General features: G+C 44.1%; 1 protein-coding gene across 3 annotated transcripts in view; it reads right to left on the bottom strand.

Moving 5' to 3' along the window:
* Positions 1-2762: 2762 nt before the first annotated feature.
* Positions 2763-12281, bottom strand: part of LOC106610223 (endothelin receptor type B) — a 42290-nt gene continuing 32771 nt past the window's right edge. For all 3 annotated transcript variants that reach the window (XM_045716583.2, XM_014209434.3, XM_045716582.2), the window contains 6 exons: positions 11331-11458; positions 7979-8177; positions 6598-6750; positions 5913-6046; positions 5558-5666; positions 2763-4817 (listed from right to left, as the gene is read on the bottom strand). In XM_045716583.2, the coding sequence (XP_045572539.1) occupies positions 4677-4817; positions 5558-5666; positions 5913-6046; positions 6598-6750; positions 7979-8177; positions 11331-11458 (864 nt within the window). In that variant the 3' untranslated portion in view covers positions 2763-4676. The remainder of the gene's footprint in view (positions 4818-5557; positions 5667-5912; positions 6047-6597; positions 6751-7978; positions 8178-11330; positions 11459-12281) is intronic.

Raw genomic sequence — 12281 nt, 5'->3', positions numbered from 1 at the left:
TCTCTGCTCTCCTGCACCTGACTTCCTTCGACCAGTTGCGCACACTGTGACACCTGCAGATTTGATTAAAGTCGTTCTACATTCTCCTTTTCACCTCATTTTTCACCTGATTTACTTCACAAAAGGCACATCTCTGGTGGTCCAGGTATCCTCTTTTGTTCTGAATGGCTCCTCAAGAAAGGGGAGAGTGTAACGGCCGTCGTGAGAGAGAGTAGACCAAGGTGCAGCGGAGTTAGTGTTCATCATTGAATATTTAATAGCAGAAAGAACACTATACAAAAATAAGAAAAAACTGACAGCCAAACAGTCCTGTCAGGTGCAAAACACTAACAGAAACAATTACCCACAAAACCCAAAGGAAAAACATGCTCCTTATGTGTGACCCAATCAGCAACAACGAACTTTAGCTGTGCTTTAGCTGTGCCCCCCCCCCCCCCCAAGGAGCGGACTCCGGCCGCAAACCTGACACTGAAGGGGAGGGCCCGGGTGGGCCTTCTTACGGCGGTGGCTCAGGTGCGGGACGTGGCCTCTGCTCCACCCTCGGCGTCACCCTCTTAGGTGGCGCACCTGGCCGCGCCGAAGGTCTGGTGGGGGACCCTGGTTGCGCCCGGCTGGCGGGCGGTGATGGCAGTGCCTGGCTAGCGGGCGGTGATGGCTGCGCCCGGCCCTGGTTGCGCCCGGCTGGCGGGCGTCCCTGGCTGCGCCCGGCTGGCGGGCGTCCCTGGCGGCTCCGGCGGCACTGACCCAGGATTCACCAGGCTGAGGAGACATGGAAGAGGCCTGGCCCTAGGCGCAGGCACAGGACTCACCGGGCTGGCGGGTGGCTCTGGCGGCTCCGGACAGGCGGGCGGCTCTGGCGGCTCCGGACAGGCGGGCGGCTCTGGCGGCTCCTGACTGGCGGGCGGCTCTGGCGGCTCTGGACTGGCGAGACCCACTGGAGGCCTAGTTCTAGGAGGCGGCACAGGACGGACCAGAATGGGGAGACCCATTGTAGGCCTGGTCCGAGGAGGAGGCACAGGCTTAACCAGGATGGGGAGACCCACTGGAGGCCTAGTCCTGGGAGGTGGCACAGGACGGACCAGGCTGGAGAGATCCACTGGAGGCCTGGTCCGAGGAGGAGGCACAGGATAAACAGGGCTGTGGGGGAGCACTGGAGTTCTAGCCTTTACGCTCTTTACCCATACTCCAGGCTGACTGCCCACTTTGGCCCGGCACGGGTGGAGAGCAGGCATTGGGTGAACTGGACCCTCTCAGCGCCCTGGAGACACAGTGCGCAGAGCCGGTGCAGGATACCCTGGCCCGAAAAGGCGCACTGGAGACCAGACGCGCTGAGCTGGCACAACCCGTCCTGGCTCGATGCCTGCACTCACATGGCACTTGCGGGGGGCTGGCCTATAGCGCACCGGGCTATGAACGCGTACTGGGGACACCGTGCACTTTACCGCATAACACGGTGTCTGACCAGTACTGCGCTGCTTCCTGTAAGCACGGGGAGTTGGCTCAGGTCTACCGCCTGACTCCGCCAATCTCCCCGTGTGCCCCCCCAATTTTTTTCAGCTCTCGACTCTTCTATTTCCCATTGCGGGCGGCGATAATCCCCCGCTTGAGCCCATGGTCCTTTCCCATCCAGGATTTCCTCCCAAGTCCACGACTCCAGATAGCTTTTCTCCTGGTTCTTAACCTTGCTCTGCTCCTTACTCCGCTGCTTGGTCTTCTTGTGGTGGGTAATTCTGTAACGGCCGTCGTGAGAGAGAGTAGACCAAGGTGCAGCGGAGTTAGTGTTCATCATTGAATATTTAATAGCAGAAAGAACACTATACAAAAATAAGAAAAAACCGACAGCCAAACATTCTTTTCAGGTGCAAAACACTAACAGAAACAATTACCCACAAAACCCAAAGGAAAAACATGCTCCTTATGTGTGACTCCCAATCAGCAACAACGAACTTCAGCTGTGCCAGATTGGGAGCCACACACGGCCCAAAACAAAGAAATACAAAAAACCTAGAAAACGAACATAGAACGCCCACCCAATGTAACACCCTGGCCTAACCAAAATAAAGAACAAAAAACCCCTCTCTATAGCCAGGGCGTTACAGAGAGGCCGATGACATCACATCTCCCCATCAGACCAATTCCTTGAAGTTTGCAGTTTTGTCTAAAAAACACAATTTTTCTCAATGTATTACACCTGTGTACTTTACTGTATTTATACTTGGGATATAGCTTTTCAACAGTAAAAATTCTGAAATCGCTGGAGGATGTCTTTAAGTTAACAAGACAAGTTATGTTTAACAGCTCCTCTATTTGGGAGCTCTGATAAGTCACTCATATGGGCTGGCTTGATTACATTCCCTCTCTCCAAGCAATTCAGTTCACATCCTCTCAGTTGACATGGTAACCCTGAGGGCGGTGTTGCCAAGCAACAAGCAAGCAGGTCACAGTGCACTTTAAATCACTCCCAGACCAGCTTGTGTTTCCTTCCCACAGACACTAAGAAAATAAAAAAAGAGGCCCCTTATCCTCTCAGAAAGAGAAGAGTATTTCTATGACATGTCAGTATAAACTCCACAGTAAAGCAATGTGCGAGGTCATACGCTTACAAATTCCAAAGTAATTACACGTAATGCATATCAATGTAAAATGTATAACTCCTTCGTAATGCAATGTTTAATGTTCTTATGCTTACAAATGTCGAAGTATTTATGTTATGCATATCAATATAACGTTAATCTCTCCTTAGTAATGCAAGGCAAAAGGTATACACTTAAATGATTTTTATTAGGATAAGCAGCAGCGTTTCTGTATGAAACATGAGAAACAAATGTGTCAAACAATAATACAATTTCCTATAGAGGGGTATGATGCCTCTGAATGAACATTATAGTGGTAAAATATGATGTATTGATATGAGTGGTTAAACTGAAAAGCCTTTATCTTTGACATTGTCTGATATGCTGTAGATAGTGCCACAAACACTCAAACGGAAAAAGTGCAAAGAATCACACACACGCACACACACAGCACATTAATTGTATTCATAATACATGTATTCACATATCAAATGTATAAAGCAGTATAGTCACCTAGGTAGCTGATATGATTTAAACACCAACTGATATATTTATCATCACAAAAACAAAAAAAAACTAATAAAAAAATCCTGCCTCAGGCAAAGGACAAATAATAGCCACATTCTGTATATATGATAAAGAACATAGCAAAATATAACACCATATAAAAACTTGATATATACGAGCATGTTTCACAAACAGCTTAGCTGTAAATACCAACATTTCTGTGTCTTGTAACATTCACAGTGAAGTAGGGATAACGTTTTTATCCCTTTCATTTTTGGGTGAGAACATAGAGACCCCCTTTTCAACGAGCCTTGAACTGAGACAAAATCATAACGTTATACTTTATGGTCCCGTGGTGCTTGTTGCATCTGGACATGTTCTTTAAACTAGTTTGGGACTTCAGTAGGGGTCAGAAAACCATTCGTCTTTGGATAACAAGTCAAGAGACTGGGTCTGCTTCCGAAATGGCACCGCATTCCCCCCTATAGTGCACTACTTTTGACCAGGGCGCATAGGACTATGTAGGGAATAGGGGGCCATTTGGGATGCATTCTGGTGGTTACTCTACACTGGAGTAACTCTACACCCTAAGTGATATTCCAATGGACGTTGTACAGAGTCTGTATACTGTATAAGGCTTTACGGGGGAATTCAAGGTGACACAAGGCACCTTTTCGTTAAAATCAGTTTTTCCTTCTTCCCAGCACATGAAACCTAAACACAGTGAATTAACACTTCCTGGTATGTTTTATAAAACAGAATATAAAACTGTACTGGAACACACACGTTTACATGGCAAAATCACTTTCATCCTTATTAAAACAAATTCACCATACAGAACACAGGACATTAGCTTACTCTATGAAAGGGTACTACTGTGTATACAACGACCAGCGTATAGTGCCTATGATGGAAGATGCTATAGAGACACTACAAAAGGACAGTCAACTCAATAGTGAGAGCTCCCCTTCTCTCCACCATCACTTAGTAGCAGTTCATTAGGACTCATGGGGGACCATTCTCTCCTTCTCCTCTCATCCCCTCTGACAGGGAGCGCTCTGGCCTTCCTTCCCGGGGTTTCCGCTGCTTCCTGGTTCGTCCCAGCAGTGCTGACTGTTTTGTGAACAGAGCAACACGCTACTCGCTCCGCTACTGACTGGCCGCTCATTTATACCCTGTGTTCAGCTGCATCCTGTTAGCTACCTCCCGTCCCCTCCCCTCCCTCCATCCCTCTTCCTCCTCTCTCACGGTACTGTAAAGCATTGCTCCCTCCTCGTCTCCCCCTGGCAAAGGGAATGGTATAGTCCAGAGAGACACTGGAAATACTGCAGTGTCCATCATGCCCATTGTACGTTTGTGTCTATATATAAACTCCACTCATTTTCCCCGTCGTCCTACGTCAGGCTCCAGAGCTGCCCAGCAGTGTTCTGTATAAGAAACGTGTGGTGGTGTTTGAAACGTGTGACTCTGTTTGTCACGCCGTAGCGGTTTAGCATGGGGGTCCTATTGAGTTGAGAGTCCGTTGTGTTTAGTGCAGACTGGCTGTAGTTGTAGTGAGACCTCCTCGCCCATAGGGGGCGTCACCTCCTGTGGTGGTCAGTCGCTGTCCTTGCGTAGGCTGCGGTCCGTGTGAAGATTGGCGGGCTCTGGGCTCTTGCACTGGATACTGGTCCCATTCCCGTTTTGTCCCGTGCTGGTCACTGTGGCATCCGAGTGGCACCAACAACACAGGCAGGACTGGAAGGGGATAAGGTTAGACACTTGAACAATGGTACAAGTTTACAAGATTAGAGGCACTATTCATACTGCTGTGGTCATTCTGTGTTGATAGCGTTTATGCTCTTGCTGCTACGATAGAGAGGTCCAAGGAGGCACTTTTCTACAGCTTACAATAATGAGGGCTTGTGTAATGAGGGCTCAGAATTGTTCTTTGAACAATATACTACATAAAACTACATCTGCTCACAGCGTGAGAAGTAGAACACTTTTTATCCTTCCCAAACTCTAAGCCCCAATTCTGCAGAGAGAGGAAGAGGCACGTTCGGGGTCTGGGAATTGCTGTTATGAGTTAGTCTCAGTCTCTCTCGCTCTCTGAGGACAGCTAGAGCTAGGGCATGGCTTATCTTCAGCTCAGGTCTCTAACAGATGTGTACAGTTATGTGACCTCACTCAGTAATTGAGTTCATAAATCACTGCTTTGCTTTACATTTTCTTTAAATAATGTCATCACCAGCACAGAGCCACAGCCCTTCGGGAGAGGGGAGAGGGAGAGGTTCTCTGTTTGTTTTACTGGCGAGACAAGACAAAGGGTTTGGGGAGGGCTGGGGGGGGGGGTTATTGGAGGTACTGATTATATGGGGGGAAAGAGAGAGCGAAAGAAAAAGAAAGCAAGAGAGAGAGTGAAAAGGATAGAGAGATATACAGCAAGAGAGAAAAAGAGAGTTGGGTGTGTGTGTATGTTTAGGGATCTACTGTACCTTGAAGCAGTTTTTGAACTTCTTGCTGACAAAGTAGAGGATGATGGGGTTTATACAGGAGTTTACTGTGGCTAGGTTGATACTCAGGTAATCCAAGACCAACAGGAAGCTGAAAGAAACGACACCCATGTTTTTTGGCCGAACTTCCATTTGAGTTTCATCTCTTTTCAAACATTTCGAATCGTTAAATTGCAGCAACTCAAATAATGTCAGTTTGTGTTTAGTCTGTTGTGGTTCTAGATCCAGTCGAGTGATTCCCCACGTTTTTCCACTTTTCCATTTTCCAACACACTGTACTGAATCGGTCATTTCTAATAATAAGATGACAGCAGCAAACAAACATGGCTGCACTCACTTGAGCAGGTCACAGCGTCCAATGTCTCTCTGGTTGTAGACCATCTTCTTGAGGATCCTGCTGAGGTGCAGGGGGAACCAGCACAGAGCGAAGATCAGGACCAGGCAGAACACTGCTTTGGCCACTTCCCGTCTCTGGGGATAACAATAAACAACAGATTAGGAAAAGGTTGGACGATGACGATGAAGGGTGATGAAGACAAGATACTGAGAATGGAAAACGTATAAAAAAACGCTGAGTCATCCTGAGTACTGTATGGTAACGTCTCTGGGGATGTAAACAGATAAAATGTTAGGTTGTTAGGGAGACGCTCGGTTGTTAGGGAGACGCTAGGTTGTCAGGAAGATGTAGGGTTATGTAATGTAAACCGGATAGGCCTGAGAGAGGAAAAGGACAAACCTTTAAAGAGAATAAACATGAGTCATTCTGCAGTAGTGTACTGTTAAAGTAGAGGTGTCTCTGCCTATACGCAGCTCAACCTGGCTTAGGGCCTCCAAAACGCTAGAGGCTCTGGTTACAGTACGTAACAACCGAAGAGAAGAAGAGACACCTGATACTAAGTAGTAGTACTATGAATGTAGAAGGCAGTCAGGGTGGGTTATGCAACGTCAGCTTGACAGGCCTGAGAGAGGGAATGGGCTTCTCCTTAAGAGACACTAAACATGAGGCAGTCTGGGCTCAGTACCTGTTTGAGGTGTTCACTGAGGACGATGCGGAGGCTGCCGTTCCTGTGGTTGAGCATCTCACAGGTCATCAGAGTGTAGAACACGGCCGTACACATCAGAGGTACGCAGAAGTAGAACCCAAACAACCACCAGTCCTTGATGTCCTTATAGTACTGCAGGAGAACCACAACAAGGAGAACGTTAGTACACAGGTTCTATGCAGGAGAACCACAATTCTTAACATGCCAATACTCCAGAAGACTGTCCAGCAAGCAAACGTGGAAAGCTGGTTGTATTGATGTTGTAATGAGGTAATTTCAACCAGTTTCACCTGCTAGGTTTGGTAACAAAGCAAGTTGACTTTACCAATACGTCTATGTGATGGCAGTGACATATTCTAATCATCTAAATCCACATATAAGAGGGGGATATTATCGTACAAGTTTTAAGGAGGAGCAGATGCCATTTGAGGAATTCTTTGGCCACAGAATAAATGTTCCTCTATAACCTTTATACGACATTACTAAATTCCTCACTCCAGGAGGGTGAGATACTGTCTGTCATACGTGTTCTATTGAATCTGGATTTAAATGAAATGACCTAAACCTCAGCATGGTTTGGTCATGATATGGGATTTAGTATCTTTTGTGTTGCATGATGTGAACTAGACACGCACATGGCTCAGATTGAAGGAACCATACATCAGTTGAGCTGTAATTGCTGTTGTGGCCTGCGTTCAATTATGTTCTCCAGGCTTGTGAACAAAGAAAGTGATCACCTCAGAGATTTTCTCTCTGAGGGAAAAAAAACGTATGGAGACCTCTGTCAGAGTTCAAATGCTATTTGGGTCCAAATACTATTTGAAATCTTTCAAATACTTTGTGTTCGCTCTAGCCTACCTAGAGTGCCAGATGTTTTGGGACGATTCTATTCGTCCATTAAGCCAGACAAGCTCAGTCAAGCACAGCTAAAGTATTTGAAATGATATTTGAACCCACGTCTGGCCTCTGTATGCTTCCTTTCACCATATTTATAGTTCTTTGGGTGGTTCCACCAAGAATGTCAGAGAAATGAATGTCAGTACGATAAATCCACCACTGTATTTATCACAATTCATTTTCATACCAAGTATTTGGACAGATGGAATTGTTTTTGATAGGTCAGTGCAAGGATACACCACCACATGAAGTCATGGACTGTCAGATTCACTAACTTAACACACGGACTGTAGTCTAACCCTACTTGAATCACTTTTGTCTTTTAAATCATAATGAATAAGAGGGAGGACCTGATCCTAGATCAGCACTCTTACTCTGAGACACTTTGTGGGCCAGATTTGTTTGTATACAGGTAATAGGATTATTCAAAGTGCAGAAGCATCAACAAGAAAATGGGTTGTACCATCATGAACTCAGTCTTGGGATTGAGCATGCATGTCCGTATGGTCTCGTTCCTGTAGTTGAATTCAACCATGTCGAAGCCGATGGCTTCTGGGACAGCCAGGACCATGGACAGCACCCAGATGGACACGATCTCCATGGCCGTCCGTAGAGGAATGCCTACTCCCTGGACCCTGCTCCACGATGCCACTGCACGGTACCTGGGGCATAGAGGGAAACAAAGAACGAAATGGTGAACATGGTGGGGTAAGGTAGGGGTTAGAGCAGGGCCAGGGCTGTGGACTTTTCAGCAACAACTGATGAGTTGGGAGTTGGAACTAATAAACAGCCCAGCGGCGAAACTAGTTGTAATGAAGTCCTTTCAACCAGATTTTAATGGTTGTAATGAAGACATTTCAACCAGATTTTAATGGTTGTAATGAAGTCCTTTCAACCAGATTTTAAGGGTTGTAATGAAGTCCTTTCAACCAGATTTTAAGGGTTGTAATGAAGTCCTTTCAACCAGCTTTTAATGGTTGTAATGAAGTCCTTTCAACCAGATTTTAAGGGTTGTAATGAAGTCCTTTCAACCAGCTTTTAATGGTTGTAATGAAGTCATTTCAACCAGCTTTTAATGGTTGTAATGAAGTCATTTCAACCAGCTTTTAATGGTTGTAATGAAGTCATTTCAACCAGCTTTTAATGGTTGTAATGAAGTCCTTTCAACCAGCTTTGAATGGTTGTAATGAAGTCATTTCAACCAGCTTTTAATGGTTGTAATGAAGTCATTTCAACCAGCTTTTAATGGTTGTAATGAAGTCATTTCAACCAGCTTTTAATGGTTGTAATGAAGTCATTTCAACCAGCTTTTAATGGTTGTAATGAAGTCATTTCAACCAGCTTTTTTTAATGGTTGTAATGAAGTCATTTCAACCAGCTTTTTTTAATGGTTGTAATGAAGTCATTTCAACCAGCTTTTAATGGTTGTAATGAAGTCATTTCAACCAGCTTTTAATGGTTGTAATGAAGTCATTTCAACCAGCTTTTTTTAATGGTTGTAATGAAGTCATTTCAACCAGCTTTTTTTAATGGTTGTAATGAAGTCTTTTCAACCAACTTTTAATGGTTGTAATGAAGTCATTTCAACCATCTTTTAATGGTTGTAATGAAGTCCTTTCAACCAGTTTTGCCCGCTAGGAGGTTCAAGTGATTGTGAAAAGTGAACCTATTTTAGAGACACTTCCAGTACTTGAATAATAGACTTACTTCAAACGTTTAAACCTGCATGGGAACATGATTGTAAGAACCATAGAGATATGGTGAGAAAACTACTGGAATACTTGTTCATCTTATTATAGTACCATTATGTCGGGCCAACTCAGCTGTACATTGTAGTATATGTTCTATGAACTGACTGCATGGCAGTAGACCAGACACACACTATACCGCATAGTGAGAAAAATGATCCAAGTTAAGATTTAATGAACAACAGATAATAATCAATTGTTTATCCTCAGAATCTAATATTCATTATTTTGTGAAGCCTCCAAACAAGCGTTGGCAGGAGCTATGGTCTGTTTGTTGACGCTTGTTTCCTGTGCTCCAAATCATGTTTGCTTGTTTGTTTCATTAATAGGAACCGCTTGTCGAAATGTTTTAGTAAAACGGTGCATCAAGATTTTATGGCCTGAACAATATATTTTTCATGACGCACTTGAATACCCTTGTCAAACAACATAGTGTCATTTATATTTTACCCAGCTCTCCCTCTCTCTCTCTCTCTCTCTCAAACAGAGAGGACGAGACACAACACGTGCAAACCAGACGAGATATGCTGAGAACAAATGGAGACCATCTGCTATTGAACTCTATCACTAGTGTCTCTCTCTCTCTCTCTATGATGGGAGTCATTCAGCATAGCTGGTATGTTAAACTGGCTTCCATCCCTGTAGACCCAGAACAGGCCTCCTTATGCGCTTATCTCTTATGTCTGCTCACTCACAGACCAATGAAGCCGGACGTCAGCCACTCACTTTCACTCTGCTGATAAACAGGACCGACAGTATTAAGTGTTACAAGAACTGAAGGGAGTGAGACGGGAATTCAAGTCTAGTAGTGTAGCAACAGACACAAAACAATCAGAGTTGAAAATGTGAGAATAAACATTTTAAGATTTGAGAATAAAACGACTTCTGCTCCTTGATGGCAAAGCTATCCCTCCTCAGGGAGAGAAACAACTAAGACCACGAAGCGTCTCAGAGTAGGAGTTCTGATCTAGCATCAGATTTGACTTGGATCACAATGAAAAAGATCGTATGGGCAGATCCTAGATCAGCCCTCCTACTCTGAGAGGCTTTGTGGATATGACCCCAGCTGGCCTAGTCCTTAACAGATGCAGCCAATAGAAAACTAGGAGGAAGAGTAACTATGTTGGTAATGGGAGAGCTCCATTATTACTGACATTACAAACTTCCGGAATAAACTGCCTTTACCGTACTACCTCCACTGAGGAGTTAAACTAACTCCCAACCTGTGGTTTCCTTTAAATCAAATTAGGGAAGTCATTCATCTTTCCTTGTCAATTTGTCTCAGCCACTCCCATACATAGATAGAGTGGGCTATCTCATAAGGGCTTTACTGTTCAACAAACACTTTTGGTTTAAATTCAAACCATGGCAATGTGATTTATCATGGTGTTGGTGAGTTACTGGCAAAAGTTGAGGTTCTGAGGGTTAATTTTGTTAATAGAAAAAAAGTTTAGAGAGGAGTTTTTTTCTTTGATACATACGTATTGTAAAGACGACTACATTTCACAGAAAAAAATGCATTATTAGACTGATTTTCATTTGGAGTTTACCGTAACCTACATATAAAGATTCACAGAACTGAACCGAATTCTACTGTGCAAACATTCCATGAGTCTGGAACCAATCAAAACACATGTTTTTACAAGATAATAGAATCCTATTCCAGGGAGCAGAATATGTCTCTATGGAATAAAATGCATAAAGACCCACTTATAGTGTCTGAGTACTAGGGCAGATTCAGCTACAGCTCATATGTTAACCTTGGTAAGTGTATGCCTGCCAGACAATGCATTTGATAGTAAACGAGTAATGTGTATAATGCTTCAGAAGCATTACCCCTAACTCCCTAGACACTCTCGTAGATCTGAAAGAATTGGATAGGTGTAGGCAATAGGCTATCATGAAGCAGACGGAAAGAAACACCATATTGCTTATTGCTTATATTGTTTATTAATTCTATAAACATTAATATGCAAATACAAATATTTCTTATGCTTTTTGCTTTGATCCTGTTAGATCTGCCGCCATTGGTTGATTTGGAATTCAGCAGTGGTACATGGGACTGACCTGTCGACGCTTAGGGCACAGAGGTTGAGGACGGTGATGCCCACAGAGGCCTTCTGTAGGAATGGCACCAGCTTACACAGACACAGCCCAAAGGAACTGTCATCGAAGGGGAACCTGGTGGCAAGGAGCTGCAGGGACAGAGACAGAGACAGAGACAGAGACAGAGAAGAGAAAGAAAGAGAGAGAGAGAGAGAGAGAGAGAGAGAGAGTCAGCACATCGTAGAAGACAGTATGTACGCTTCAACTCACAACGGGCTTTGCATCGTCAGGAAATAATCACAAACCTTAGATGGAATTTAGCCAGTTGGCTCTTCCCTGTATTACAAACCCTTTCATAAGATATCACAAATACAGAATGCTCATTATTAGCCAGTATGGTAACTGAGAAGACAGAAAAAGCATGTAAAAAATGTATTGAATTGTGAAAGAACAATACCTGCTGTGAGAAAGAGAATAATAATAATAAAATAATAATAACAATAATAATAACAACAACAACAACAACAACAATAATAATTATAATTATAATGGACTAGCCCTTATATCTCTTTCTTTACTAACTAGTAAGGGATACATTATAAGGGATTGAGGTTAGTGAATCACATGTTTATTTCCTCTTAGCTCAATTCCCATTGTCCTTAGGGTCTGGACTATCTTTAACCACTGTACTGTAGCAGGCCCTTCACAACAGGCAGGTTAGTCGCAGTCACATCAGAGGGATTTCATGGTACGTCCTGACTTCATTCTGAATCTGAGTACAGTCCAACAGCAGGCCCATATGCGCCTCATCATCTTGATACAGTACATCATTGAGTCAAGTCCTACAATAAAACCCTAGCAAGCCAACCCTGGAACTATCTTTGAAAGTGACATCCTTTCTTTAATTGGACTTCCAGGCATCTATAAGCACCACTTCCCACAGCCTCTTACAAGAAGAGCTCCCTTAAGAAA

Source organism: Salmo salar, chromosome 04 (assembly GCF_965601325.2).
Source record: "Salmo salar chromosome 04, fSalSal1, whole genome shotgun sequence".
Lineage (NCBI taxonomy): Eukaryota > Metazoa > Chordata > Actinopteri > Salmoniformes > Salmonidae > Salmo > Salmo salar.
The sequence above is the reverse complement of the archived record's forward strand: the minus strand, read 5'-3'. Positions and strand labels throughout refer to the sequence as shown.